The 19,315-nt window shown below is 34.5% G+C and overlaps 2 protein-coding genes across 3 annotated transcripts in view; both read left to right on the top strand.

The window, feature by feature from the left end:
• Nucleotides 1-19,315, top strand: part of LOC127841291 (uncharacterized) — a 462,698-nt gene that overhangs the window by 374,258 nt on the left and 69,125 nt on the right. The gene's annotated exons all lie outside the window — the stretch shown is intronic.
• On the top strand, nt 41-8,102 carry LOC127841299 (uncharacterized). The gene is made up of 2 exons (XM_052370025.1): nt 41-292; nt 5,277-8,102. The coding sequence occupies exons 1-2, from the start codon at nt 160-162 to the stop codon at nt 6,179-6,181; spliced, it is 1,038 nt and encodes a 345-aa protein (XP_052225985.1). The 5' UTR covers nt 41-159; the 3' UTR covers nt 6,182-8,102.

The following is a 19,315-nucleotide window of genomic DNA, read 5'->3' as shown; positions in this document are numbered from 1 at the left end:
GTTGCCAATCAGCAAAAGGATATTGTACTCAAACTAAGTGCGTACGAATTAACATTTGATAACGACATACGAAACCTGCACATCACATGGACTAATTTGTATAACGACATACGAGACCTGCACAGCATATGGACAAATAACAAGTCCAATGTCCTGTCTATGAGATTTGATATTCCTGACAAACAGAGTTCACCAACAATATGCCCGTCTGTGTCTTATGTTCAGTTTAACCTGTCATCGTGCATCAAGCTGAACTATTTGGTACTAAATGGAAACGGCATACTGCTAAGTGGTAACTATACATAAAGAATTGTTTTATCAAATACTTTCTTAGTTGTGGCGTTATGTTTTATTTTACTCGTGTGTTTATATTAATTTTATTCTGATAAACATTGGAAGGATTTAACATTAACAAAAACACTAATAGGCAGTTCACATGGTATTAAAAAATTTACAATGTAACAGCGTGAATTTCCATTCTTTCAAACAGCACTTAATAAAACAAATCATAATAAAATATTCCTGTGACCTTGATGATATTGATCAGTTTGGCGCTATCTCAGCAGCAAAACGATTATTTATACTTACCTTTAAAAAATCTGAATGGCATATACAAGCTGAGTTTTTCCATAACATCGTTTTCCCAATCATTTTGGGAATGTTATCAATACCGATCTAATTGGGACAATTTGCGTAGTTTTTAGACCAATATGGAATAAAAGTACATTTGTCAAATGTTGTCAAGAGGATTTTAAATTAACAAATTAGATTAGTATATTCTTAAAAATGTTCCGTTTATCTTTGTTATAATATCAAGGTAAGAAAAGCATGTAAAAACGTTCATGGCTCATAGATATGCGAGGCTTAAAAAAGTATAATTTTCAATTTCGTTCCATAACTTGCATAATGGACAGATATATATGCATATAAATTTATTAAAGGCTCGACCCTTACTATGATTATGTCCTTAATTCTTAAAAGTTAACGAATCCTTAACCTATGTAAGATATTGCAATCTTTTGAGTTTTCGGTATTGTTGTCTTGATTTATCATGTCTGTTCTGTTTACACTCACGAAACCGCGGTACTATTCTCGAAGACAACTTATAAAATGAACAACGAATTCTTATGGACGCTAGTCGATATAAGCGTCGTCGAAGGCAGTAAGTCTAACTGATATGCATTGCTATAGAAGCTAGAATATAACCAAAGAAAAACGAAAGCAAATTGTTGATCTATCAAGGTACCTTTTTAATTTACCTGCCCACAACGTGGCAAAGTTCGAATCTGGGTCGCGTGAGGTCAAAATCTAGGTCACTATGCCAAAATAAATAAAAAGTTTGCCAACACTCTAGATGTCAGATTTATAGTCAAGTCTAAATTAAATTGTGTAAGAACATTGTTCAGCTGTGTTCCAAAATGTTTCCGCTTGGTTGAATAATCTGGTCGCCAGAGGCTTGGGCAGTTTTCTGTATATGACTATAGTTAACCATTGTTAACACTCCAGAAGCCACATTTAATGTCTAGTTTTCATGAAAATTGTTCCGAACATTAGTTCTATCGATATCTTAGCTTAGCTCGTGAATGGCTAAGGTTTGTTGAAAAATATGACCGCCGATGTGCGGGTCAATTTTCTTAAAGTAAAACCCTGTTACCACTCAAGATGTAATATGTTTAGTCCAATGCTGATGAAACTTGATCATTGCATTTGTTATTATGACATCCGGGCAGAGTTTGTAAATGGTTCCGGTATTTTGATAAACAGGACCGCCAGGGGTGGTGGGGTGGCTGGGTGGTTTTCCTGATTGCTATAGGAAAACATTGTTAATACTCTAAAATTCACATTTATAGTCAAATCTTAATTAAACTTGGTCAGAATGTGTTTACTAAGCATTTCTCGTTCGAATATTGTTATAGTCTGTTGAAAAACAAACCCGACAGCGGTCGGGGCAGTTTGCTTTTTTAAAACTATATGGAACCATAGTTAACTCTCTTGAAGTCACATTTTTGGAATATCTTTATAAAACTTGCTCAGAATGTTAGTGTGTTTTGATATTCCAAATGAGTTTGTAAATGGTCTTTTTCTCTTGAAAAACATGACTGTCACGAGATGTATTGTTTAGATTGCAATTTTTCTACAAGAAATCATTTAACACCGAATGAAGATGCTTATTGATTACAACCATTACAGAAGAACTTAATAAGATAGGGATATATTGAATTAGTTTTGTAAGATGATTTTGGTTCACAATTATTATGATGCTGTTGCTGCTGCTGATGATGATGATTATGTTTGTTAAAAGTACATAATGCCCAATTGCCGTCTTAAAAATTCCCAAAAGGAAGACATTTTAGTCATTTTTGTTCCAAAAACGTATCTGCAGCTGAACAAAAAACATGAGCGCTGAAACTGCACATTTAAAGCCAAAATGCTTGTAAAAATATTTTAATAGGTTTGTTTAATTTGTACCAAGCAATTAAAAAGGCCCATAAGTCCCAGATTTCTCATGAGGAAGTTCCCCAATTTCAGGAGTGTTCACGCTATTTTTTCCGAATGGTAAGGTACTGGTACTTTTCAAAATTGAGAAAAAACATCGCTGTGATGGTGTGTGAGATTATGATGATACTGGTGATAGCTTGAGTAACACGGATCAATGATATTGAATTTCTCTTACTAAATATTGCAATTTCCTCAGATAAGTTTATTTATTTTCCCATAAAATCAGATTGTTTTAACCCCAATACATCATGAAGAACTGTTTAAGATTAATATTATTTGACTTTTCATCCAATATGCAGTGTTATATTTTTGTATATCAGTAGCTCTAATTCAAAGCTCTCCATTTGATCAATTATTATTTCCCATATGACCCACTGAATATTGTTTAGACAATCTTTTTTGAAAAATATGCAACCCGCTACCGGCTAACTGATATCCTCCATTAATTAATCTATGGTTTGAATATGTACATATATATATACTTTGTGTTGAAATTAATTTCAATTATCAATAGTTTGTCATAATAATGCACATAGCAATGAATTATTCATGTTTCATTAACTAACTTGTATCTTCGTAAGTCCACCTTGAAGTTCTCATAATAATTTAGTAAGTTTAATGTCTCAAGTGAATGCGTAAGTGCCAATGGTCCTCGTGTTTAACAAAAGTGATAAAATGTTTATAATTAATATTGAAATGATTATAAATGAAATAATTTTGCTCAACCATTTTCTTCCAAAAAGTAATAAATGTTCTCAAACTTGTTGTCTGAATTAACTTCATTCATTTGCAGCTTTTGTGGTCTTTTCTCCACCCATCGTCGTACGTTTTGCGTCCGTCTTAAATAGTTACCTTGTTTATATGTTTTTCTCCTTAAGTTGGTAAGAACATTTGTCCCAATGATTTATTGGCCAAGTTAGAAACCTGGTCACGTTAAGTAAAAAAAAAAATTAGGACACTAGGTCGCATTGGAGAAACAAGCTTTTTTACACTATAAAGGTCAAATATATACTCCAATAATCATGTAATTTGTTATGAATATTTGTTTCAATAATATCTTCACTTGTGTTTGAAAATGGTTCCTGATTGATGAAAAACATGGCCACCAGAAGGCGGGGTAAATTGCCTAAAACGGCTAAAGTAAGACTCAGGAAATTACATTAAGTGTCTAGTCTTCATGAAAGTTAGTCAAAACATTTGTTCTAGTGATAGCTCAGATGACGCGAATATGGTTCAGGTCCGTTGAAAAACATGGCCGTCAGAATGCATGGCAGTTTTCTCTATATGACTTAAGTAAAACCTTTTTTACATTAAGAATACATATTTGTAGTCCTAACTTTATTATACGGTAAAAACATTCGTTCTTATGAAATATTTGCAGCGTTCGAAAATGATTCCGGTCATATTGAAAAATATGTAAACCTGTGGGCTACAGTAAAACCTTGTAAACACTTAAAACGTACAATCTTTATGAAAACTTATCAGAAAATATGTGTTAATGATGTCTGCGCCACATTCGGAAATGGATCTGGCTCATTGAAAAATATGGCTGTAAGAAGGCGGGGCGATTTTTATAATATGGCTATAGTGTTACCTTGTAAACACTCTAGTAGTCATACATGTATTGTCAGTCCAATCTTCGTGAAATCGGGTCAGAACATTTTTCCTTATGATATCTTAGCCTAGTTAAACACTGGGTTATTTGAGGTGAAAAACCAGTGCCCCGTGTTTAATTTAAGAAAACTAGAGTTAGCACTCATGAAGTTCACATGTTTAGGTCTAATCTGCATAAAGATTGTAAGAACATTTGTTTTAATCATATCTTGCCTTCGAAAAACACTGCCAGCAGGGGACAGGGCAGTTGCTATTATATATATACTGTCTAGTTGTCATTTTAAGCTGGGTTGTTTTCGGAGAAAACCCGAGGTATTGTCATAGCCAGCTAGTCCGCCGTACGCGTCGTGCTAAAACCTTACTATTGGCTCTAACATCAAAGTGATTCCACTTACAACTTTGAAACTTCATATGTACCTTGATGAGTTCGAAACACCACACCCATTTGTATGACTTCAGGTCAGAGGTAAAGTTCACTGTGACAAGCTTTTATTTATTCAAAACTGCACCTACAGCCGAGCGTTGGCACCCGCTATGCGGTGTTCTTGTTAAGTGGTTTTGCCCTTAAGATCTTAGGTGAGGACCTCTATGCTATTGTCATTCTTTTTTTTTGTTTTAATACCGTTCATATGCAGTCCAATTATAATATTAGAAGACGGGAATAATATAATAATAACTTTTTTGCATGGAAATGGTTCAAAATTTGGACCCTGACAAGGTCACTCATATCAATACCATAGCAGCAATTAACAATACTTCAAACATATTCTTCATGAACAAACAACGCCCCAGCATTACTTTGTACCTTTCCTCACAAAACGTTTCTAATAAGACAATACACTGGTATAAAAATAAGCTCACACATCTTGTCTGTTGTCCATTTTGGAAATCGGTGATGCTTTAAATTATGAAATACGTGCAATAACTGATAAAAACCTTTCAAGTGTTTCAGTTTGTATCCGATGATCAAAAGCATTTGGTCAATAGGATAATTTGATTATACACTTATAGATGTATGCATATCAGGACTGAATTATATTGGGTTTTGTTCAGAACATTCATAAGTTTAAATGTATTAATGCTTGACAAATACAACACATGTCAACAAATGTAACCATAATTGTTTTAGTTACCATGTTTTGTGAAATCAGTTATTTTTTCAGATTGTGCAAGTACGTCAACAGCTGAACCTCTCGTCGGGATTGTTCTAACAAGTGTAGATCCATCCCAGTGTGTAGATCCTCCTCGAGTACTGCCCTCTATAGAAGACATTAAAATATGCGATGTCACATGTTCCTCCACCGGTCTACGCAGTCTGTTCGGCACGCTGCTAACTCTCGATCACGTGGTGACGTGTGACCTGCGGATGATCTATATCGAATGTGAAGAGGCAGCAGAAATAGAACTATGTGCATTTATACATAAAGATTTAAACAATTCCTTCAACATACAAACTAATAATGACAATCCCTATCTGTTTAAGGCTCTGCATGGTCTAAATATCAAGAGCCTGAGTGCTAAGTGGGGAGTTTTTGACGGGTCTCATGAAGAGTCGCTGTCGCAGTCACTAGCATCGTTCACACAGCTGGAAACGCTTAGTATTCAAGTGTGGTCTGGCAGTCCCGAACTGTGGAAGGCTCTGCATGGTCTGAATATCAAGAGTCTTAGCATTATTGAATATTTGAACGTGGATCATGTAGAGTCGCAGTCACTAGCATCACTCACACAACTGGAAACGCTTACACTATATGTGAAGAAATATAAACAGCTTGAGCTACCTCAATCATTGAAGTATTTAAATATATATTGTAATGCTTTGCTTCCATCCAAAATTCTTGAACTGGTGGACACACTGCCTACATGTACTCAGAAAGTTGGAAGTAATCTGAAATTGTCATGCTCTTTAGCGTTCTTAACTGTCGTAAACATCCCACTTGAGGAATACACTGCCATCCAACAGGAACTGGAAACGCGGAAGAATGTTACAGTGGAAAGATTCCAAATAACAGACGGGAAACTTGAAACCATTTTTTTTAAACATTGCCAAAAATTCAACGATTTGTCTTAATCAACAATGACTAAAATCGTGCCTAGCCGTTTAAGATACCACTCATGTTTATCAACTATGTATTTGTTAATTGTATATATTAAAGAAACTCATGTGTGTGTCAACAAAGAATCAAAACCGATGAACGAAAACAAATGTAGTGTTTTGACAGACAAAAGAAGGATCTCCACATGTAAAACTACAGTATTGAGGAAAACTTGCACGGTGTATATTATTTAATTAGTAAAAAGTACATGCTATATTCACTTATACCTTTACCGTATTTATAGATAAGCTCTTAAAAATGTTCACGCCATTATCGCATTTTATAATTGTTCTATATTTTTAAATTCAATGTGTTCTACTTTATGAACCATTCTAAATGCAAACATAGCTCCAGAAACATCAGGACAGCAAATCGTGTTATCACTCAGGAGTCAATGAATCCACCGCCTCATCCATACAAGACAATACACAGCACATATGACTCGCCCTCCAGGAAAACGTGGCTTATCAGGGACGACACTTTTTCTCTTGACAATATTTCTTTTAGAAGAAACTTCATTTAAAACAAAAAGGCTTATCAGAGAGACACTTTCTGACTTTACAGCATTTTCTTTTGGACAAAACTTCATTAGAAAAATTCCATAAAAGTTGAAAGTGTTGTCCCTGATAAGCCTGTGCCGACTTTACTTTACGCTACTTTAGGTACATTCATTTAGCCCCATTTTCCCAGAACGAGGCTTATGTATACACATTACGAGATACGAAATATGCGAATTGTACTACTGTTGAAAAAAGCGAAAATTCCAACTGAACAAACAAATGATGAAATCGACTGGGGTATGGTGGCGCATATTAACAGCCTGTTGAGATCAATAGTTGTGTCAAATGACATAACATGGTCACTGTATTCAACGTGCAAACGTGATTATGAATTAAAAATAAAAATGCATGTGGTGACACGAAATTTGCTATTTCAGAAAGCAGTACATTTTTAACACTTAATATTACATGAGTTTTAAAGTGATTAAACCAAAGACGTGTAGATAGTGTAGTTTAATTGCGGATTTATAATCAACGCTTGTAACATATATCCACTCTTGTATATCTTGTGATGTAACATTACACATTTCATGTCAGATTTTCATGAACGCTTGCTTCGAAGTGTGTTCATTGTTGGAACAGGTCTACATGAAAAGTCGTTAATCAACGGTATTTCCATATTTATAGTAAAACTTATTAAAACGATACAACATTGCTCTTTTTTTCGGTAGATGTTTATCTAATAACAATGTTGTATTTAATATTGATGTAACAGGGTTGAAATATTCATTTCAAGTATTCTGTTCATTTGTTCTGTTTTAATGTAATTATTTCCCTTTAACTCATTGTGTTAACTTATTTAGCTGTGATCCGGTGGCCAGTCTAAGAGTTAAACTAGAGTCAGTCAAGCATGTGATTATCATATTTCCAGTTTATGTAATTGTTCAGTCAGGCTTGATCAGTGATTTTCCCGCTCTTTCCTTCGTCTACTGGTCACTTTAAACTTGGACACAGAACTGTAAACGTCTACTTTTATCTTATATATTTTTTCTTCGAGGGTTGCTATTACTTCAATTTAAGGTTAGTTCTATTTCTACCTTTTTCATTTACTCTTTCTTGTACTTGCATTTAGTTGTATTTATGTTGTGAGTTTATATAACTCATATTTGATAAGTAATAAGGTTAAATTCAGAAAAGCAGCATTGTGATCCTAAAGTGCTAACGATTCATATAATTCACAGTTTCCCATACTCTTCACATTTATAATCTTATTTGAAGCATAAGCACAGCACCCGCCGAGATTGTAATTATAGAAAGAGAGTTCCGTACACATTCAACAAATGGTAAGCGAGAACGAGAAAGAGTTGAGATATCATGTAATTGAATGTTTATGCTGTATATGTACCATTTGACATGTTACCAGATCTTTAATTTATATTGCATTTTAATATGTTAAAGGCCACACATGATATGTTTTATATATGTGTTACTTTGCATATAATGACATAAGGTCTGATAACATGTTTATATATGTTTTATTGACATAGAATTCGCATAAATAAACAAGCAAACAAGATATATTCGGGTGGTTGTTTTGAGCCGGGTACTGGCCGTTTATATTAAATGAACCTTTTTACAATTTATACAATAAATAATATAAAGTTGTTATTTATAATAATCTCGCCTCTTGTGAGATTAGAACTCGCGCAAACAAAAAAATCCTACTTCATTGGGCAGATAACTGCAGTACGTTGCGCATGCGTACAGCGGCCCTTCATGTACAGTTCATTCATTATGATCTTGCCACAGCTTCTTATTTTACCGATCCTACTTAAAGTATTCCCGATGATAACTTTTTCATAATTATAACCATAATAATTATTTGGTCCCTTATAAACACGATACATAAAGTCTCACTAATCCGTTTAAAAAATACACAAGATAAGTATTGATGCAAAGCATCATAGGGCGTCACGAATTTCAGTGTAAAAGGCAATGAAGTGACATGGAACGATTTTTTTTTCTACTGTAAATATTAATATATTGGCCGATTATTTTAAACAAAATAGAAAAAAGATACTGGTAAAACCATTATCTATAATTTTGTGTTATAACCCCCAAATAACTATTATGTATGACGTTTTGTTATAACCCCCAAATAGCCATTATCTATGATTTTGTGTTGTAACCCCCAAATATTTCATAGTTCATTTTATTTACATTGGTTTCCTTATTTTTACTGGCATCCGTGTGCAGTTTTCATTAATGGAACAGAACTGTGTAGGTTTTAAAAAGTCTGCTTCATCTTGTAAGCGTAATTTCATGTTTTTCTCAACTTCAAGGGGAGATAATTCTGAACTTATTCTTACGTTGCTCATTTACGATAGGGGTTGAGTACTCATTGATATGAAAACACTGTACAAGTTTGAAAACAAATTGAAGGAAAACTGTAAATTGCATAAAGAAGCTGCATTTCACAATACTTTGAAATTCAGTAAAAGATCATAATAGATTTATTGCTCCGATATTCATCATTTGCAATAGGGTTCGAGTAATACTGATATAAAAACACTTAACAAGTTTATAAAGATTCAGACAAAAGTTGTGAAATCTTTTAAACAAGTTGAAATTTGTTTATTTTGTCAAATTAAATAGAAAAAAAATATGGACTTATTGTCCCGATGTTTCTCATTTTAAATGAGGTAAAAATGCTCATTGATATGAAGACACTGTAAGTTTGGAAAGAATCTGATGAAAAATGTTGACATAATCACCTAACCAAGCAGTTTTTATTTTTTATTTTTAAATTCAAATTCTGGACGTATGGTCCGATATTGCTCATATAGAGTTTGGGTTGGGTTCTCATTGATAAAAAACCTGTGCAAGTTTGGGAACAATCGGATGAAAATTTTGGACTTCGAACAACGATTTCAAAATTTCTCAAATTCTAAGGAAGATAACTATGGACGTAATGGTCGGATAATGCTAAAGAGCCCATACCACCTGGATAGTAATACGTGTCGCGCTTCGCGCTCTATATGTGGTTCTTTAAAAAAAACTCCGAGGAGTGCTTGACTCTAGGGAAACGGGTTCCTGGGACACAGCTCCTCCTTGATAAGCGGCTGCTTCCTTTATCGCAACTCATTGTTACAATCAATAATACGTGTCGCGCTTCGCGCTCTACATGTGGTAGGGATAGTACTTAGGGCCTATGATAGACAACCATAAAAATACATGGATAATATATGTGTTGTTTGCATTTATTTGTTGATATAAAAACAAGTGTATTTTTATAAGATATTTAAGTAATGTAAGAAATTTTAATTAACGTTGTCACCACGCGGCATCCATTAATTTTAATAAAAATGTCCAACTGTAGTCAAATGGATTTTAAAATGTCTACATAAAATAAAGCTTTATTATATTTATTAACCTGACTGAAAAAAAATTGTCAGCCGCCGAACACTTTCGTTCGTGCCGGAACCCGGGATTGAACCGGGGGCCTTTAGATGATTGTTGCGTAAACAACTTCAGTGTAACGCTCTCCCAACTGAGCTATTCCGGCTGACATCATTTATGTTCTGCTATTTGGTGAAATTGTGTATAGCGATCGTTATTATATGTTTATTAAAGGGATCTTTTCACGCTTTGGTAAATTGACAAAATTGAAAAAAGTTGTTTCAGATTCGTAATTTTTCGTTTTAGTTATGATATTTGTGAGGAAACAGTAATACTGAACATTAACCATGCTCTAATATAGCCATTATATGCATCTTTTGACGATTTTAAAACCTAAAAATTATAAAGCGTTGCAACGCGAAACGATTGAATAATTTGGAGAGTTCTGTTTTTGTCGTTAAATTTTGTGAAACTACGACGATTGCTTATATAAGGTATAAAATACGTCAAAATGTGTACTCGGCGGAATAGCTCAGTAGGCTAGAGCGTTTTTACTTCAGGACTCTGGCAGGACTCCAGGGGTCACTGGTTCGAAACCTGCTCCGGGCAATATTCTTTTCCTTTTTTACATGTTTTTCTTGATTTTTTTTTACTGGAGCTTTTACGATCCAATGTTTACATTTATCAATATAAAGCATTTAATGAATAAGTTAAAATAAATGCCAAAATCTGTGAAAAGGCCCCTTTAATAAACTAATACATTGTACGTTTTCGTACAACTACGCCTTCAAATATACTTGCTTGCGCGAAAAGTCGTCAAATATCGTACTACATTGATTCTCCACTAAATAAACAAATTAGAAAAACCACAAAATAAATATATTTTGATTATGTTTTGTTTTTATACAAAACCAGAAAGTTTCGCGTATTTACCCAGTCTTGCGATCTTTCCCCTGTGATCAGTTGTGGATCAGTTCTTAATTAAAACAATTAGCTTTGCATTATTGGCAATAAATGTTGTAATAAATGTAAAAGGCACAAATGCAGTACTTATTTACTGTAATTTACACAAAAAATCACCACTATGCAAGATATTCTTAAAACAAAAATATATACATCGATCCGTAAAATAACTTCTCCTCCCATAAGCGAAAAAAATGCATTACATACTAGTCGCCGCTCTCCAAAGCGACGCCAATAATAATTTAAAAATAATTAACCGTCAAAATGCGCATTTCATTTTGTTTAAAAAGGCTACCTATATAGTGTTTGGCTGAGTCTATGATGTAATAAACGCAGAGTCTTTGTGAGCTATGAGGTCAAGTAAGCGAGGTCTGACGATGGGGATGAAAGGCAACCATTATTAGCAAAAAGGCAAGTTCTAGATAAAGATAAATCTCCACGCAGAGTTGTCGTTCCTTGCTCTCTCATACAATGTCTGCAATCACAAGAAAATCCTACCAGATTTGATAGGATTTTATTTTATTGGTTTAAATTTTATAGTATGAAAATTTAAATATAATATTATGAAAAGTAGTATCAGTTTCTTTTACATTTTGAAAAAAGTGCATAAGTTTGGGTTCATAATAAAAAATGAAAGATTACCGAACTAAAGAAAGCAAAAATAACAGTACAATGATTGTACCACGTGGCTCGGCTATCACCACCTGGTTGGTTAGAAAGGCTGGGTTTTGATACAGCTATGCTGGTTCCCGTCAAGTCTCTGCGCGGATGTTGGATACAGATATACTGTAAAATCTTTTATATTCGTCGACATTATATTTCGTGCAATTTTTTATGACTTTATTTTGGATCTTCAAATCGTAGATTTCTGATCCACACCTTTCTTGAAAATTTTGTGGATTGGGATATCAAAAAATTATAATGATTTTACCGTAATACAATACTGGATCCTTTTTGATAAATTTAATATATTTACATCATCATTGCAACTTTCAGTATGGTTAATTGTCTACCACTTTGCCTTATTTCTTATTAAGATACCTTATTATAAACGCAAATGAACAGCGCTCTGTGAACGGGGCTTAATGCATGTGCGTAAAGTGTTCTCCAATATTAGCCAATGCAGTCCACACAGTCTAATCAGGGACGACACTTTCCGCTTCAATGGTATTTTTCATAAAAAAGAAGTCTTTACTTAGCGGAAATCCAGTTCATCTGGAAAGTTTTTGCACATGCGTTATGCTCCGTTTTCCCAGAGCGAGACTCAATTTTGTTTAAAAGTATTGACAGATGGGTGTTACATGAGCTCATTTTGTTCAATCAAGTATTGACAAACATGTGCAGCATGAGCTCACAATGTTCAATCAGAAAAAATAACGTTTGCTTAGATTTTACCGTTTTATAATACAATATATTCATCTTCACTTTGTTATGACACGAGGCGTAAAAAAATGTTTATTTAAATTTACCCGAACGTTAAACTTAAATTTGTTCCGACACTTAATTTGTGTTTGTTTTAAGATTCAGTTTACTGTAATTTTAGCTTATTATAAAAGTAATTCGCTTACATACATGTCTAGTTTGCAATCATGTTTGCTACATTCGCTTATATACATTACATTAACTTATGAAATAAATTTAAACGGCTATTTTGAAGATTTCTACACTTTTTATCAACATTAAATTGGGAACCATTAAGAAAGCAGTTGACAACAGACACGTTTTGCGATGTAAGTAAAAAACAAACGAAGTTTTTCTGCTGTACAAATAGGTTTCATATAGAACATTTGAACGTTTCTGTCTCAGCATGGAAAACCCGTTAAGCTTAAAAGAAAAGTTTTGCATTTGAGCCTCATTCTCGGAAAACTGGGTGTAATGCATGTGCGTAAAGTGTCGTCCCAGATTAGCCTGCGCAGTCCTTACAGGATAACCATTGCGACACTTTCAGCACTAACTGGATTTTCGTTAAGGAGAGCTTTCCTTTAGAAGAAAAAAACAAAAAAGCGGAAAATGTCGTCCTTGAATAGCTTGTACGGACTGCACAGGCTAATCTGGGACGACACTTTACGCACATGCATTAAGCCAAGTTTTTGCATAACGGAGCTTATTTTACTGTAAAGAACGCGAGAGGCGCCAACATGGCGGAAGTTTGCCGTGCTGGTGTCCGGTCTTGTCCTTCAGTTCGTGAGCGTGGGACTGGGGTTTGGTTTCACGGTGATGTACCCGGAACTGATAAGCGTGTTCGACGTCAAGATGTCCGAGGCCGCACTGATGCAGGGCTTGTACCTGGGCTTTACTACAGGAGGTGGTCAGTGACTATCTATTGGAGCCGCATTCTGTGAAAACGCGGTTTAATGCATGTGCGTAAAGAGTCGTACCAGATAGGCTTGTGCAGTCCGCATACGCTAATCCGGGACGACACCTTCCGCTTTTATGACACTTTTCGTTTTAACGGTGAAAATCCATTTTAGGCATAACTTGTCGTTCGTTTAATGTTTCTTACGCCGCGCGTTCGACATTCGCTGAAATATGACATTGCGTTTACATCTAATTAAAGCCAACAGTTAGTGAACATGATATATAACTTCAAATAATTAACCAATATTATAGTTTAAACCATTCCGATAGCCGAGCTTGAAGGTTGATATTGTCTCCATATAAATAAACAAACGCTCCTTTTATTTTAAACGATTTAAACAATTCGAAAAATGCCAATTGAAAAATAGATCTTCACAATGTTCACACCGAACGACTCTTTAGATAGGTACAATTAAACAATGTAAACGTTTACTTCAATGTGCAACGCGAAACATGCGAAATGATACTATCGACAGATCACTTTGCAGGTATAAAATATATTAATGTATGTGAAACATAACATAATAGCATGTTCTGCTCTGAATGTGGGACTGTTTTGTGATCAAGGTTTAAATCTGAGTACTTAGATATCTATTGAACGTTACTCCCGTGTTAAGTAATGGCATTATGAGGATTGGTTTCCTGAATTCAAACCCATTCAACATTAGTTTTAAACTAGGGCAACTCGTGATCGTACCATGTCAGTTTATTGTACTCCTGAACAATGTAACCCGTCAATATGTATCAATTATCAATGCCTGGGATCGTTTCGATAAAAAACTCTTTGTTCTTTTGCAAAGAAAGGAATTGTTTTGTCATTCAGCTGCCTAAACCACAACACAACTAAGCTTGTGGCGTCGGCGAATTGATATGATTGTTGTATTATAACGCTTGTGAAAGGCATTTAAAAAAATCAATAGGCGATAGTATTTTTGAATTCTTTAGTTCTCCCTAATTTATGTCAAGGTAATTAAACTTTGACCTTTTAGAAATGCGATATCTTAACAACTATTTTGGTGTCATTATATTCGAATACTTTGGGATTCTATTTTTGTGAATACAATTTTAGGCTTTTTAAATCGGTTGACAATTTAATTACATAAATAGGAACATGTACACGTACATTGCTTTGCTTGGTTTGTTGGTTTGTTTGCGTCAAACTTTAAAATCTTGTCATAACTTTTTCAATATTGATGATTGCTACTTGATATTGGCATGCATGTTTTTCTCATAGAGCTACACATTTTGAGTGGTGAACAGTCAAGGTCATCCTTCAAGGTCCAGGGTCAAATTTATGGATGGACATAGTGTTTCACATACACATCTTGATTTTAGTAAACAAACGCCATCAAATGTACATGTGTGAATGTGTCGACAGAACCTGCGTCTTTCGACATATATGTTATATCATATGTACTATTTTTATAGCAAAATTGAATGCGATGGATAAACGACCAACAACTGAAAAACAATCACAACACCAACGATGATAAACCCGTGTTGTCAATTAAATTATTAAGAAACCTTAATGTGTTTGTTTAATATTGCATACAGGTAATGTTGACATGACCCTGCGCGCCTGTCAAATGATCAATCCTACAAGTCTGTGCACGAGGAATGGTACATATTCGTTAAAACATTTGTTTTTACAAGCTTGTTGCCATTGAGTTCAATTCAGACACGTATGGCGAAAGAGGCTAACGAGAGCGACACACTTTATCACCCTGGAAAACGAACCCCAATGCAGTCCCAGATTGTGCACCATAGCGGTCCATAGGCAATGCAACTTTGGGTCCCGAGTTCCAGGCCCCTTGTCGGCATTGTGCCTATTAGAGCGTTGCCTACTCTGATATTCCGCGGACTTTATTTCGTTACAAAACCCCAGGACGTGATATTTATGGGCCCAAGAGTGAACGTATAATCATTCGAATGGCAACAATGAGGGTGAGCAACTCAGCACGTCGATCATTGAATTGTCTACGCGAATATTACTATTTCTACAAACTAACAACCATGCAAGCTTACAGTTTTGTAAACTGATGCGTAAATAAAATAATGTATGAAAGACGACTACTAAATAATGACATATGTCCTGTGATTTAAACCACGAAAATAATCGCCCATAAAGTGTATGTGATGCCAAAGTCTAACAAAACACTGACCGCTTACAATCGTTATTAAACACCTTTCGTTTTTAAACATGATTTAAAGGTTGTCATATACTTCAAAAGCGATATCATTATGTCTGTATAGTCTACCTTACAAATGATTCATGTGTATAATACTAATCAGATCTATAGGTAAGCAACGCCACAATGCATAGCATGTTCAATAGGGATAGTTTAGTACACACCTGTTTAGTTTAAACCTATTTATTTAGCTCGATTGCATCGAAAGTCTAAGGCTTATATAAGCGCTCTCGAGTCCGTCTCCTGGGTCTAGAACCAGAACTTGGTGTCTATGGGGGAGATCTAAAGAACGCTCCCTCGGTGGGATTGAACCCATGACCTCCCTGTCGCTAAGCGGACACCATATCCATAACACCATGGCGACCTGTTTAAACACATACTTTTATATTTTCTCTCGATTTTATGTTATTTCTTAAAAAGCATACAACGATTATCATCCTTAATTTCGTTCTTATCTATTATTTAAAAAAAGCTTGCGAACTAACTTTTCAATTCGAACTCTTTAAAAGGCTGAGTTTAGCCAATGGAATGATGAGTTATTCCGCACATTAATTCTATAATTATACTCTAAATTCAATCGAAACAAGGAACATAAGTAAAAACACTATCGGGCTATCTATGGTTACATGTATATTCACAACTACTTGTATACAAACAATGTTGACAGTATAATTCAGGAGGGTGATCAATGGTGAGGTATTATAAGGAAGTAAATAATTAATTTCCGGTTTGTTACTTGTCACCAGAAAGAATGCAGGAAACTTAAAGAGTTGATTTATGGGATATACTACGCTATTTTGAGGATGCAATACAATTATTTTGTTTGACGATTAACTCATTGCTTACAGAAGCCTGTGTCTCGGTGGTAATTTGTGAGCCCCTTAAGAATGCCATTTATTGTTAATAACAACTTAATCAATCACGATTGAAAAGGCAAACCATAAGTAAATTGATATTTGCTCAATATTATGTAGGTGAACTCGATGCTATGTTCGCTGTTAAACACATATATCTGATTGATTGCGAACATATAATATGCATAATGTATGCTGAATACTGGCCTGTTTGAAATCCCGAAGGCTAGAAAGGGTTGCATGTCTTGCTTTTAGTAGTTTCACTAAAAACACATAGGTATTTTTTATATTCAAAAAAGTTTCACAGCAGGATTTCAGTAGCAGAGCAAACTTTCGTTTTGTCTCATATGATTTGTATGTGTTATGCATGTGCTGTACGTGCGGTCCGAGCATGTGTTCAAATACATTGCTTAATGACCTCTTATTACACATCAATGTTTTCCAATTCAATTCCGAAAAAGATATTGCACAAACAGTTTTTATCAGATTGGAAAACGAGCAAGCAAATACAAGTATAAGAAATAAAAAATATTTGCTAAATTATATTTTCACGCGCAGCACGACGCAACGAGACCCGCACATGGTTCAGATGTATCAGAGCGTCGTGGATGAATTGTGTTTTTCATCCATGTAGTAATTGATCTCAAGCAACACCACATGTTAATTAGAGATTATATATTTAGCCTTTATTTCAGACATTAAAATTATACGAACGTTGCGATACAATTGCGTTTGCACTTCAGTGTCGGATTCATAGAGGGCAATTATCTGCGTTACTTATCTTGAATTGTTTTACGTTTTAAACTTGAACATATAATGTTAAGTATTCTTAAATCACAGTTGTCCTCTAACCCTTATGTAAAAAATAAAATGTACCACCTGGCTTTAAAACATACTTTATTTAAATGCTCTGCAAAATAAGCATACTATCAATGACGGAAAAGCTTGCTCTAACGCTGGCATTAGCGTCTTACTTAATGTGGTGTTTTAGCTTGTGATTTTTCTATTTTGAAATACAAAAGGCTTCAGTCCCATACATACACTTACAGTTCAACACAATATGATGCACTTGCTTAATCGCATAAACGTGTATAAACAATCATTAAAGCAACACAACGTTCAACAACGTATTTTAAAACAATTTACAAAACAGCATTGTAGTTAACTCTTGTAGTAGGATTTCATGTTAATACAGTGTTATTAAATTCGCGAGTCTGTATGAGAGGATTGTTTAAGTACTTTGCTTAGGTAGACGTAGTGGTGTACGAAAACTAGCCCTCGGTCGTTTTCAAAAATCCATTTTGGTCTCAAACATTCAGATTTTAGCAACTTGATTTTGAATGACAAGCAATTTACAGTTGCTACCTGTTTGCAGGTTGGATAATTACTCATACCTAAAAACGTTCATGGCAGCAATTGTTTACAAAAGGAACTATGCACATAAAATACATATTATCTTATACAAAAATTCGATTTACTAATGTTTTCACGTTTTTGTTTCAACTTGTTTCAATATTGTTTGCTTTAATTACAAAACGATTCGTAATTTTTGATAGTAACGGGAAGAGGTTTGGTACACATGACACATGAAAAAATGTCTGTGCCGTGTATGCCCTCACGACGAATTTTAATATGATAAATATATAGCATATAGTTGTTACTTAACATAAGCAATCCATCATTATATTTTGCAGTTATAAATATGCAATATAACAAAGTTTCGTTTTGATATTGCTATATATTTTCGTTTAACTTAAGTTTCAAACTGTTAAGGATTTCCGATCATACGTTATTTTGAAAAATGTATTGTTCCCACAAATGACCGTCTTACTGCTAACTTTTGAATACACAAATGCAGATTATGCTAAATGATATTGCCGACTTAATTTAATTGCACTTTAAAATGTGTCTACACATACACAACAAATAACTCCAGACAAGCATTTTAAAAGGAGACATAACGATTGGTGTTGACTATTTTTCAGCCAGTGTCACCCCTGAAAATGCGTTTATATTTGTGTAAATACTGAAATGAGTCAAGAAATACTTACTTAGTAACACTGCATACATGCCATACAGCTACGACACTAACGTCTAGATTTATAATCCGGTTGATGAGTTGCCCCGGGGATTAATTAACAATACCTATTATGAACATGATTGTATGTGACATTGTGCGAATTACAAAATCAAGCCAGACCGTCAGTGCGTGGTGGTTTATGAAACAACTCAGCACACAGGTAAATGAGTTATATTTTAACGGTGATTAATGGTTTATCTTACAATTATAATTCATTATATTTCAAAAAGTATCGGATTGTCGCATCGTTAGTCTTGTATCATATGTGTGTCTTTGCGCGTGTGCGCATGCGTGCGCGTGAGTGTGCGTGCATGATCATTCAATTAATAGTTTTTTGTTGTCTGCAACATATACGCAGACAAGCATCTTCTTATTAAATGTAAAGCAAAAAATATGAGCTTGAAGACACACCTGGCTGTAAAATCGACTTCGGCTACTTCTCGCTTGCAAACAAGTAACAGCCAGTATTTCATATTATACTTGTGTGTGGAATTTTTGGGAAACGCTTTAAAGCTATGAATACATTATTGATCAAATGTCATAACTTTGATATTAAACCAAACATATGATGTCAGATTGTTTTACTCCTTTGTGGATTTCATATTAAACTATTCTGCAGAAGTATGGGGTTTTACAACGTTATATGACATTGATGCAAACATTTACAATTTTGCAAACGATTGTTTCAAGTTAAAATAAATGCGGGTAGTGTTGCTGTTTATGGAGCATTGGGTAGATATCCATTGTATGTAAACAGGTTTGTAAA

The sequence above is a fragment of the Dreissena polymorpha genome, chromosome 8, assembly GCF_020536995.1.
Source record: "Dreissena polymorpha isolate Duluth1 chromosome 8, UMN_Dpol_1.0, whole genome shotgun sequence".
Classification (NCBI taxonomy): Eukaryota; Metazoa; Mollusca; class Bivalvia; order Myida; family Dreissenidae; genus Dreissena; species Dreissena polymorpha.
Note: the sequence above shows the minus strand (reverse complement) of the source record. Positions and strands in the feature narration are given on the sequence as shown.